Below are 13,188 nucleotides of genomic sequence, written 5' to 3'. Positions count from 1 at the left end.
ACCGGCGTGAGCACTTGGCACGATCCCAGAATACCACGGTAGGTCCAAACGCCTCTCTGTCTAAACTAACGAGAATGATTGTGACCTAAATCTGAATTAATTAGCATTGACCAACTAACTTAATAATTATGGGGATTTAAATAACCACCGTCACTGTGGGGTATTTCTGCTCCAGTTGTACATCAAATCAGTGATTTAAGATTTATTTATTTTTTGTTAAATAAAAGAATAAGAGATAATACATTTCCAGTAATGTTGAGTACAACTCCATTAAATAGACGCAAATCAGGTACACCGAGTTTGCATTTTACCTGATAAGTGACGTTTCGGTCACTCCACGACACTTTACTTTTACTCTGGCCGTTGCTCTCGCTCGGAACACTCGTGTATTTTTCAATAAACGTGCGCTAACTGATCACTTCAAGTTTGTTAATCCACTACTGGCTGAGACGCTGAGCCGACGTTCAGTAGAACATTCGCTGTGTTTAATGTGTTTCTGGTCATTATTTCCTCAATGTTACGCGCATCAAATCTCAAACACGTCAGACAGGAGGGAACTTTGCATCGCCGTAGAAAATGCTACTCGATTAGGAACACATCCCCAATGATAAATCCCGATTTTTAACCAAAGCACATGGATATACGTTAGAGAGCGTTAGACTTGAAAGGATGCCCTTGATGATCAGATGCCCGCTTGCTCCTCCAGGGATCTGAACAGCGTGAGCTGCGAGGAGCTCGGACCTCTGCCGCCCGGCTGGGAGATCCGGAGCACGGTGTCAGGACGGATTTATTTTGTTGACCACAATAACAGAACCACACAATTCACAGACCCCAGGTTACACCACATCATGAGGTAAATGACCCCTGCACCCCGCAGTATCCGAACCGGACTGCCCATCTTTCTTTCAGCGCTTCTGCTCATGACATCTGATTTACTGACCCGTTTAATTAACCCTGTGTTAAACTGTCCATCATTCATTCCCGAGGCCAAGATGATCAGAACTGCTTTTGCTCATGCTCTAGTGGATCATTTTGATTAATAGCTGCGCCAGTGTAAATATGAAAACGCAGGAGGTAATGATGATCATTCATGGTTTGTGTGTGTGTGTGTGTGTGTGTGTGTGTGTGTGTGTGTGTGTGTGTTTGTTAGCCAACAGTCTCAGGTGAAGGAGTCGAGCCAGGCTCTGCCAGTGCAGATGGATGTTCCTGTGGAGGAGGGTGAAGGAGAGCTGCCAGTGCGTTACGAGCGGGATCTCGTCCAGAAGCTGAAGGTGCTGCGTCACGAGCTCTCGTTGCAGCAGCCTCAGGCTGGACACTGCCGCATCGAGGTGTCCCGTGAAGAAATCTTTGAGGTAGAACAACCGTTTTTCGCTCACCTGACGATTTCGCTTTGCTGAAAACTTCATAACCGAATTTTTATTTATTTTTTTTTAAAAAAAGGTAATTGCAGCTATATTTCTCAGAATTACGAGTTTATGTCTCGGGTAATTTCAGGTAACGAGTGCGCTGTAGCGTCTGGTTTTCCTGGTCTTGACTAGCTGACGAGGGTTGTTTTTATGTAGCCTGTTTGTAGAGAATGATTGATGCTTTGTCAGTGCATTCTTTGTAAGTGGAGGTCTAGATAGCAAGGGAAACAAACAAACAAAAAAGAGTCATAATCGTGAGACGTAAACTCAAAATTGCGACGAAAAAAGTCCGAATCGCAAGATTTTAACTCGACTGTGGTAAATAAAGTCTTGATGACCTTTTTTAAAATTATTTTATGATTTTTTTTTTTTCTCTTTTTCTCCATGGCGGAAACGGGCAGTTCCCTAAAATCGCTGTGGTGCGAAGTTATGCTTTTGAGATCCTGGTTAATTGATCTCTTAGGTCAATATCAACATAATGTGGCTAATATTCTACACAAAATTTTTAAAAAGTTTTTTAAACAGGAAGCAGTCGTTGCATCAGAAATATGAATATCTATTAAGAACGTTAATAATAAATGTCCGTCACTGTATATAAACATTACACATGGACGATAGTAGAAACTTCAGCGCCGCTGTAATGCGTATTCACACACACACACACACACACACACACACACACACACACACACACACACACAACAAGCCTGAAGCGCACCACTGAATCACACATAGTGTAAATCTGTTGTTGTTGTTGTTGTTGTTGCCATTGAGTGGCGCTGCTGTAAACACAATTCCGTGTATCCTACAGGAGTCTTACCGTCAGATCATGAAGATGAGGCCAAAGGACCTGAAGAAGAGGCTCATGGTTAAATTCCGTGGAGAAGAAGGCTTAGATTACGGTGGCGTGGCAAGGTGAGATTCCTCCACTGATCATGCACTTTATCTCACATTAGGACGTTGCACTTGACTACAGAATATTTGCCCCTTGAATTCCTGTCTCTTCCTCCAGGGAGTGGTTGTACCTCCTGTGTCACGAGATGCTTAATCCCTACTACGGCCTGTTCCAGTACTCGACAGATAACATCTACACGCTGCAGATCAACCCCGATTCGTCCATCAACCCTGTGAGTTGTGTAAACCTCGTGCGGTGCCGTTATGTTCCTGAACCTGAACTGGCTCTTTACAGATCATTCTGTTTCGAGAGTCTGCTCTCAGGCTGTTCGCAGCATGCGGTGATCATGTGTTTACGAGTCTGGCACTAAGCCCCTCGTCGGCTGTGTTTCAGGACCACTTGTCGTACTTCCACTTTGTGGGGAGGATCATGGGCCTTGCTGTGTTTCATGGGCACTACATAAACGGAGGCTTCACGCTGCCCTTCTACAAGCAGCTCCTGGGGAAACCCATCCAGCTTTCTGACCTGGAGACCGTGGACCCCGAGCTCCACAAGAGCCTCGTCTGGATTCTGTGAGTGATATAAATTTATTCGTCAATCATTTGGATTCGTTCCCCACGCCCAGTATTTATAAGATGATCATGTGTTGGATGTTTCTATGTAAATGTAACATAACAAGAGCGATCCCATCCCAGTGTTTCAGTGCAGGTCATGAGTTCAAGAATAATTATACCCTTGATTTTTGGTTAGGCCCCGCCCTCTCTGCAGATTTGAAAAATGCACTCTAGGCGGGCGGGTCACAAGCATGTGCGCATGTAGAGGCTAGGTGCAGTGCGTGATGTGAGTAACAGGCAGATGAGAGGGAGGGGTCACCAATATCGGGTGTGTCTCAGTCTGCTCTCTAGGTTATGAATCAGTATCTGGTGTACACGAGTTCATGCAAGGATCCTGACTCGCTACACATCTGGACACTGATGACTCAATTTCCAGCGACACGACTACGTACTCGCATTGTAAACCGTCACCACTGGCATTTATCAACAACCGTCAGGACCGGTATCTTTCTGACATTATACGTCATATAAATTTGTTAACTTAATCACACGCGTTTCTGTCATGGTTCTTCAAGCAGGATCGTAGCGAAGCTAGTGGATTTTTAAAAAAATCATTAAACACTTAAAAGCCGTAAAGATTCAAACAAACCGTATATAGAACGTCAAATAAAGTAAAAAATCTCTAACATAATCATTTGAGAGCCACAACGATGATAACAAGCTTCCTACATTTGTAGACGAAGTTGAGCTGAGAGTTCGTCCGCCATTTTTATTTTCCGAGCTGAGAGACTGCAGATAATATGACGTAATTTCCAGTAAGGGAATCCTGGTTTTTACGGTGCATTGTGGGATTTGTTTAGGGAGCAAACGTTCCAGTACACTGGAAGGACTTTGTGATTGAGACAGAGCTTAAAATGGCCGACTCCCTGACCAGTGAACTAGGGAGCCGATTGAGACGCACCCTTTATCAATCACACGAGTAAAACCTGATGCTAATAATAATAGCAGAGATCAGTTTTTTATGATGGATAATCAAACCATTATTAATAATTATGTTTATTCTAATCTTATAAATGCTAAGATGTCATTTTATTTATTTATTTATTTTTAGTCTATATGATACTCTGCGATGGACTGGAGTCCCTTCAGGGTGAATCCGCGCACCTCTCCTTAAAGAAACTATGAGATGTGCTCATTTTCTGTCTGGGCCGGTTAAATATGGAACCATAATCATGACTCGGTTGACATTTAGAGCACAGTTGCGGTACAAAGCACATTATTTGACATTGTATGACATTTTTGTGCGGTATGATATGAAGTTTAATGTTTAACAACATTCATAAAACCCAAAATCCAAACCCCTGTGGGGATTTGTGTTCATTCAGCTACAAAAGCGTGAGTGATGATAGGTGAGGAGGTCTGGGGTGCAGTCGGTGTTCCAGTTCATCCCAAAGGTATTCAGTGGGGTTGAGGTCAGGGTTCTGTGCAGGACACTCAGGTTCTTCCAGTCCAACCTTCTCAAACCATGTCTTCATGGAGCTCGCTTTGTGTACAGGAGCATCGTCATGCTGGAGCAGGTCTGGGTTCCAGTGAAGGAAAATTATAAGGCTTCAACACACAAAAACATTCTGTACAACCATGTGGTAACATTTTTGGAGAAGAACCACATAGAGGTGTAACGGTGACCATCAAAATTGTGAATTCAACTTCACAGCTTTCACACCACCCCTAACCCCACTCATGGTCGTTGTACAAACTCTTCAGATGGCTGTTGCAAGGAAGTCCCCGAGTTATTAAACAGTCCCTTGTTAAAAGCAGCACCAGTCTAACAGTTTTTCAATGCATGTTTTGTCAGTTTCAGCAATGTGAATTATTCTTAAAAAGCAATTCGTTAATAATAACGAAATACATTTAGTTTGTTGGGGCGGGGGTGTAACGGCGCTTTTAAAAGTCAAGTTGTTCTGTACTGAAGCTTACGTGTCACCATCCACTTGAGAGCAATTGATGTGTTCGAGGAAATTCCTCACCGTCTATTTCTCATTTATTTTGCAGAGAGAATGACATCACATCTGTTCTGGATCATACGTTCTGCGTAGAACACAACGCTTTCGGCAAATTCCTCCAGCATGAGCTTAAGCCCAACGGCAGAAACGTCCCAGTGACGGAGGAGAATAAAAGGGAGTATGTGAGGTATGACAGAAATGCAGACCTAACTAGCAGTATTACCTAGGCCCCAGGCTCTGGTGATGTGCATTCACGTGATATTTTACCGGGAGGCATGTCTTCACATTTATTTATTTGGCTTACATATACTGTGTTTGGGGTCCAAACACATTTTTCTAAATCTCGCCCAGTTCCAGACACTTCTCCAGTTCTTCATGGACGTCAGTCCTTCCTGGTACTGTTTACCGTTACCTCTAAAGGTATATAGGTATAAGCACATTTTTCCCAGTAATGCGCTGGCTTCTGTTTACACCCGAGCCCTCCTGATGATAATTTCACAGGAATTGTTCCAGCTCGTGTCCTGCTTAATCGTGTAATTATTTTTCTCAGTAAAAGTGCATGTATGGAAGGGGCCAGCAGAGGGCAGCAGTGTAGGAGAGTTTGGCAGCGAGTTCAAACAGTCCTCTGAGGTTTTTTTTTGAGTGATGCTGGAGTTAAACGCTGCTGTTCTTGATCGACTCTTTATTCAGGAATGAGATGTGAACGATTCATAAGTTGTTCGCTGTTTTTCTTTGTTTTGTTTTTTTACAATTTGGCAAGTTCTGTTTCATTTTCAAATCAGACTTTGAAAAATTTCAAAACTCATTACAGACCCGTTATTTACAATTGCAAATGACTGTATTACACTCCATTACTTCCATCTACATCATCCATGTTAGCACTTCTAATTAGTCCACAGCATGTTACACACAGTTACTTCTCACATTTACATACATCACAATTCACACTCATACTCAATGCTTCGCACCTCGTCACATGCTTAATAAAGTCCATGGGTGCTTATTTATTTATTATTTATTTTCCGTGTCTGTTTCCATGCCCTCAAACACGAAGATTTGAGCTGCTGATATTTTTGTTTGTTTGTTTGTTCAGGCTCTACGTGAACTGGAGGTTCATGCGAGGCATCGAGGCCCAGTTCCTCGCTCTGCAGAAGGGCTTCAACGAGCTCATCCCACAGCACCTGCTCAAGCCTTTTGACCACAAGGAACTCGAGGTACTTAAAATCATTTGTATGTCCTTTTCAATACAAAAAACCCCCCAACTTTCCAGTGATCCGAAGAGCGCTCGCTGCAGTCCAACGTGTTTAACCGTGCCGCTTAACGCCTTGTGTGTGCAGCTGATCATCGGAGGACTCGGGAAGATCGACTTGAACGACTGGAAGGCCAACACGCGGCTAAAGCACTGCGTGGCTGACAGTAACATAGTGAAGTGGTTTTGGCAGGCGGTGGAGTCGTTCGACGAGGAGAGGAGGGGAAGACTGCTCCAGTTCGTCACCGGCTCCACACGCGTCCCTCTTCAAGGCTTTAAAGCACTGCAAGGTGGCTAACAGATGAGCCATGCGCACATCTCACACTCAATGTCCTTACGTTATAATATGGCATGTGTGCTGCTCGATGTATACTGTGTATATAGCAGTTGATTCAATTTGACCACATCTTTAAATACGATATCTGTGACTCTATCATCAGCCCAAATGAACTAATAATCTATTAATCAGTCCGTACAGGATTTCGCAAAGGTTGTTTTTTGTGATTGGTGTGGCCAAAAACGCTTGGTTTTGCGGTGGCGGATTTTGAAGCTTGTGGAGATTTTTTTTTTTTTTTTTTTGGTGCTTTTTTTTTTTCTTTTCTTTTCAGAAAACTACTCAAATCGGGGAAATCGCAATTGCACGAAATTGCTTTGCACGGCCTTTTACAGTGACGTTTGTTGGTAAATGAGACCTTTTAACTGTACTCATGTTTGACGCACGGGAATCGAAGAGGGCTTCCGTTGAAAGCATGTCGTGATGATGTCACGTGACGCGTCCCGGCCCAAATCTGCAGGAAATCCGCGGTAATCTTGAAAAATTGCAAACTCCTCCGAATATCGCGGAGTTTCCTTGATTTTGCGTTCATTTCCACGATCACTAAATCCTGGAGGGTCTGAATTAACTAATATTCAGTTTAGGAGACCAAAACCTCATTATTGCGTTCTAATGAGGTTAATGTTGGTCTCATGGTGCACAGGGATGTGATGGCCAATGTTTCATGTCCCTGCCATGTAACTTTTAGTATGATCTGAGTCTGAGCAGCCTGCCACTCAAAAGTGTGTGAACAGGTTACCTGTCAGTAAGAATTGACCATTATAGAGTTAGTAGAGTATTTTGAGTTTGTACTCTTCTGCCATTATATATAGTATAGCTCAGTGAAGTAGCGTAGCAGGCTCGGAGATGTGAATCACCTCGCTTATTAGAATATTTTTATTTAATTTACATGGACTGGTCTGATCATGAAATAGTGTTTGAGTGGTGTTTCATACAGCCCCCTCCGAAAATATTGGAACGGCGAGGCCGATTCATTCGTTTGTGCTGTACCCCAAAGACATTTGGGTTTGAGATCATAAGATGGATATGAGACGAGAGTTTAGGATTTCAGCTTCAATTTCCTGGTATTTATATGTAGACGTTTAAACGACATAAAACATAGCACATTTTGAATCAGACCACCCAAAATGTAGGTGAGCAAAAGTATAGGAACAGAAGTCTTGAAAATGAAAGTAAATAACACTTAATATTTGGTTGCATATGCTTTGCTTGCTGCATCAAGCCTGCGACTCACTGACTACGTTTACATGGACAGCAGTAGTCTAAATATTGACCTTATTCTGAATAAGACAATATTCTGATTAAGGTGTGTACATGAGTCGCATTTAGAATACTCCTTTCATGTTCCCACGTTACATGTTATAGAACATGGATCGATTAACGGCACACGTCATTACGTCCCCACGCCACGCCGTCTGACGTTCCCTCCAGAATTTCACGTATCGACATAGTTAGTCTTCGTTATGGTACCATATACAGTTCTGACTGTTTCATTTTTAATTTTACGAAAGCTTCAAGTGCAGTTAATTATTTGTCATGCTATACGTGCAAATAGGCGACTGCTTGAAGCCGTGGGCTGCGTCCCAAATCGCGTACTTATCTACTATATAGTAGCTGACATACATGTGTTTCTCCTACCATATAGCAGGTAAGTACACGGTTTCGGACGCAGCCGTGCTCTCTTGTTTGCCGTCAACCAGTTGAGAACTGCCGTGTGTGTACGTGTCCTGTCGCAAAATGCGGTGAAAACTCCCACACGACGTTAATAGTGTGATTAAGGTGTGTACATGTCTGTAATGCACTTCGCAGTATCGTATTTATCAGGTTAATATCAGCTTATTGTTGTCCATGTAAATGTACTGATTGACATCACCAAACTGTTGTTTCGTCTTTTGTGATGCTTTTCAGGCTTTTACCGCAGCCTCTTTCGGTTCTTGTTTGTTTTGGGGGGTTTCTCTCTTCAGTCTCCTCTTCAGGAGGTGAAATGCTGCTCAACTGGGTTAAAGTCTAAAACCTTCCACTTTTTCCCCACTGATAAAGTCCATTAAGTGTTGGCAGCATGTTTTGGATCCTATACTTTTGCTCAACTACAAACCGGGGGGTCGCAAACACAAAAGGTTCTGTTTTGTCGTTGAACATGTCTACATGTAAATACCAGGAAACAAAAGCTGCAATCCTAAACTCTCGTCTCATATCCATCTGTTGATCTCAAACCCGAATCTCTTTGGTGTACAGCACAAACAAATGAATTGGCCTCGCCGTTCCAATAGTTTCGGAGGGGCCTGTGTTTCATTTTCCACCTATGTTTAAATCTAAATCTTGATCTTTAATATAGCACGGTGGATTGCTATCATACAACTTCATTCACACAATAATATCCCTACTAACTGCTCAGGATTTGAAAGCATTTTTAAACCAGATTAACATTAACAGATACAAGTGTGTGTGTGTGTGTGTGTGTGTGTATGTGTATGTATATATATGTGTGTGTGTGTGTAAACAATTCACTAACCTGTTGTTGTTGTTGTTATTATTATTATTATTATTATTATTATTATTGCTACTACTACAGAAGATTTTTTCTGGACAGGACACCATGAAGGGCGGACATTGTTTTCATTGCACTTAGGATTTGATTAGCAGGAAGTAGAGAGCTCGAAGTTTCTCCTTTAAAATAAGACAATGTGGTTTGCTCTGTAATCAGAAGGAGAACAGTGATAACTAGAATGTATGTTTGTAAGGTTCTACAGGTTCTGCAGGACCAAGGCTCTTCACTATCCACTTGATTGATGCCAATACGGATAATTTGCCCAAAGCGCACACGTGGTGAGTCTGCAGAATGAATGGCTCTATCTAAGCTGGAAGGATGATTTACATTTACTGGTGCGACTCGTGTTTCTGTCTTCTGTCTTCCAGCTTCAACCGCATCGACATCCCGCCTTACGAGTCATACGAGAAGCTCTATGAGAAGCTCCTGACTGCCGTGGAGGAGACGTGTGGCTTTGCCGTGGAGTGAACTGTTTCGTCCAGCCGGCATCCACTAACCCGTCTAACAGCCCCTTCAACCCCACTTCTTCTTCTTCTTCTTCTTCTCTCCCTCACTCTTCCTCAGGGTGGACAGAAAGGTGCCTCCCTGCAGGCTCGAGCAAAAGGCCGTCTGATCCCTCTCCCAGGAGCACAGAGAGGAGAGGCGATACACAGGGTCGCTAACTCGTGTGCGTGCACACACACACACACACACACACACACACAGTCTGGGTTTTACTCTCTCTCTCTCTCTCTCTCTCTCTCTCTCTCTCTCTCTCTCTCTCTCTCTCTCACTCACACACACACACACACACACACACACACACACACACACACACACCATTTCCAGGCTGCTCAAGGATTATTTATTTCCATTGTGAGTCAAGCGGTTTTAATTTGCATTATGATGATGACCGGTACCAGGAAAGAGAGAGAGAATTTTTGTTGTTTTGTTTTGTTTTTTTCCAGTTGCTCGGGTCATTGAAATGGTGGATTATGGTTTCATGCCTGATTGACGCTCGATTCAGCCGAGCTTGCGTCACGTAGTCGCAAAAGCACATAGACGTTTTAGACTAAACCCGAGCACGATGCTTTCTGCTCCGAGGACATCTCAAGACTCGGTAACTTTAACTCCTGTTTGTGTCGCAATATTCTCGTCCATTCTGAGCCCGTGGACTTACACAGCGGTCGGTCGTGTTTTGATCTCGGAAGAGCTTTACGGTAAACAGACGGACAGGAGGTTTGGTTTTTATACTCGACTTGAAATCGGTGATATGTACAGACAGCACCCCATTTTTCTTTTTTTTTCTTTTCTTATTGCATCTTAGAGAATGACGGTGTACATTTCAGTGATAACCATCTCTTATACTGTGCATCAGCATTATTATTAATTATTCTTTTTATTTTTAGCCATTCTAAAATGATTGCTTGTTACGTGAAACAACTCCCCACCCCCACCGTGTCTTTGGGACCATTTTTTACGGTGGCGTGTGTGTGTGTGTGTGTGTGTGTGTGTGTGTGTGTGTGTGTGTGCTTTCACTAACAGAAGCACATCTCTTATGGCTCGTAGATCACATACAGTATGCAGAGTAAGAAAGCCCATGGACATTTTGTCAAATGGTAGAATTTTCCAGAAAATAAGCCAGTATTCTTAGACTTGTTTTAAATACATTTTAACCTTTGCACATTGCACAAATTTTTTTATTTTTTTCCTTTTTTTGTTGTTGTTTTTTTAAGCATTTCTTCCGATCACCAGTTTTCTTTTCTTTTCTTTTTTTTCTTCTATTTTTTAGGAACGATGCCATGCACAAAATAACGATGCCAGTGTATAAAAATGGTTTATATTTCAGATGTCTCCCACAGAATTTGCAGACCTGCGTTCCTTTTCCATTGCATGGCCAACTTTTATAAACAGTGTGGTATTTCGCAATCACAGACGTTTCAGTGAAGGGTCGTGTAGTCCTAAAGCGTATTTGGAGAATGTCGATTGTTTTAGCGTTAACCGTTTGTGACCGTTTCGGTTCTCACGTCCGCTGCGAGACTTATTTACGTACGCATCTCCAAAGCAATGTCTCGTCCGTGGCACTTTCCATTAAAACACACCGTAACAATCATCCCTTCGTTTTCATTCTGAGGAGAGAGACTCGTTCTGCGTAGCGCGAAGCCAGCGATTTTAAGACAGCCACGCTCTAGTCGAGTCCTCGCAAACCTGTGTCTCCGGGATATTTCCGTTCTCTTCTTTGCTTTGTGTGTTCTTACTTTTAGGTTTGGCCTTGATGCTAGGTCAGGAGTGTTCCGTTTTATCCACGCAAGAGCCACAGGAGTTAATTCGAGTTAAACAACATCCACGCCATCAGTCGTTTAAACACCGAAGACCAACAAGGTGCATTTCTGTAGAATTAAATAGAATAAAGCCTTTTGGATAAGCTCGGACAACCCTCTATTGCGTTCATTTTGAGGTCTAAGATTTCATCGTATAGTGCTTGGTGTTTACGGCACCAGTTGATTCTTTGGAAAATTTAAATAAAAATGAGCCAACTACTTTTTTATTTTTATTTTTTTAAATTTTTTTTAAAGTTGTGTTCTGCAACCACTTAGTCATTCTTTCTTTTCTTTTTTTTTTAAACGAATTATTTATTACTGTGTAATGTCCTTTTAAGTATTGCTGCTATTATCATTATTCCCTGTTTGTTTTGTTTGTTTTTTTTTCCACAAAAAGCTGTACACTACTCTCTTTATTTTAATGTATGAATCAAAGTATTTAAACCTGCTGCTAATTCAGAGAAGCCTGTCCATTGGCCTGGATCGAGTTAGCGTTTGATGTAGGCTGGACCCCGGCGGTCATGTTCATATTTGTGATATATGCAATAAAATGACACCTTTATATTCTTGGTTTCCGTCTTAACACGTCGTTTTTCCTTACGCGGACCAGATCGGGGACGGCGTCTGCGTGAACCTGATTTGCTTGGGGTTTATTTTTTCCCCCAGATGACTCGCGCGCCGATCCGTCATTAACTTGGATAAACGCCACATTTAACGTCGTGTAAGTCAGAATGACTCGTGAGTTTTGAAGATGACTGTGGACGTTGCCTGCTAGTTATGTTTGTTTTTTAAAAACCACTTTTTCCAAATTATGTGACCAATATTATTATTACTATGTACAATTATTAGGTCCTGAGTGTCATTTGTTTATTGGATGCAAGATTAATGTAACTTACAATGTACTAAACATTTCTGAAACTATTCCATGTAAATAAGATTATATTAAAGAAACCACATTGAAAATACTTCAGCTTTGTTAGTCTTTGTTGCCTTCAATGCTCATTTACACGTTTGTGAATAAGCTTGTTCGATATTACTACGCATGTGCACTTTGTTTTATTTTCTCTCCAAAGTATTAAATCTAACATGTCCAGTTTATTAGGTGCACCTATATTGTGTCTAAATTCCTTGGATATTTTTTCAGGTACACCTACGATATCCACTGATGCACTTGAGCCAGTGACACCCACTACCATGGAGTCACAGCTAATGCAAAAGCAGTGGACTGTTTGTGGTGCATTTGTATTGATGGTTGGTGTAAAGGGGTTGATAAATTGTGCATGACTACAGATGATGGACTAGAACTAAGGCTTGTGACCATAGATTTGGGTGGTGCAGCACAACATTTAATGGCAACCATCAAAATTAAGATGAAAGACTATCACACTTAACTATTTAACCAGTTCTGTTGTTGTTGCTATACATTTGGAGACTTTTGGGTTCGAGATCCAAAGATGAATGAGGCGAGAGATCAGAATTTCATCTTTCATTTCCTCATATTTACATCTCGAGTCTCTTTCAGGACATTCCAAATTGTTGTATTGGCTACGCCCATTGCTTGTGATAGATAGATAGGCATTCATTCATTCATTCCCTGTCTTCTCTCCTGTAAAATGGCTTGCTTGACTCCTGTAGACAGCTCTCTGGTCTTCATGTTGGTTTATCCTTTTTAACAAACAACGCAGTCTTCACAGGTGAAACCCAAGGCTCAAACCAAGAGTAGACATTCAGAGCTATTAAATCTTTAAACAATCAATTTAACAGGACTCACCTGGGTAACAAGAAACACCTATCAGTCATGTGTTCCAATATTTTTGATCACTTAAAAACATAAGGGTGGGGACAAACAAAAGGTGCCATGTTTTAAGTTGTTAACACATCTAGATGTAAATATGAGGA

At 41.9% G+C, this 13,188-nt stretch overlaps 1 protein-coding gene across 3 annotated transcripts in view; it reads left to right on the top strand.

Annotated features, from left to right (window-relative positions):
- smurf1 (SMAD specific E3 ubiquitin protein ligase 1) overlaps positions 1-12,254 on the top strand; it is a 51,385-nt gene extending 39,131 nt beyond the window's left edge. The window contains exons 8-18 of one of the 3 annotated variants that reach the window (XM_053612621.1): positions 1-38; positions 707-853; positions 1,151-1,352; positions 2,218-2,321; positions 2,419-2,533; positions 2,695-2,873; positions 4,908-5,045; positions 5,952-6,072; positions 6,196-6,397; positions 9,192-9,267; positions 9,358-12,254. The exon at positions 1-38 is cut by the window's left edge and continues 47 nt beyond it. In XM_053612621.1, the coding sequence (XP_053468596.1) occupies positions 1-38; positions 707-853; positions 1,151-1,352; positions 2,218-2,321; positions 2,419-2,533; positions 2,695-2,873; positions 4,908-5,045; positions 5,952-6,072; positions 6,196-6,397; positions 9,192-9,267; positions 9,358-9,457 (1,422 nt within the window). In that variant the 3' untranslated portion in view covers positions 9,458-12,254. The other 2 variants (XM_053612620.1, XM_053612622.1) reach the window with 2 other exon arrangements.
- Positions 12,255-13,188: the final 934 nt, after the last annotated feature.

The sequence above is a fragment of the Ictalurus furcatus genome, chromosome 24, assembly GCF_023375685.1.
Source record: "Ictalurus furcatus strain D&B chromosome 24, Billie_1.0, whole genome shotgun sequence".
In the NCBI taxonomy this organism is placed as follows: domain Eukaryota; kingdom Metazoa; phylum Chordata; class Actinopteri; order Siluriformes; family Ictaluridae; genus Ictalurus; species Ictalurus furcatus.
The sequence above is the reverse complement of the archived record's forward strand: the minus strand, read 5'-3'. Positions and strand labels throughout refer to the sequence as shown.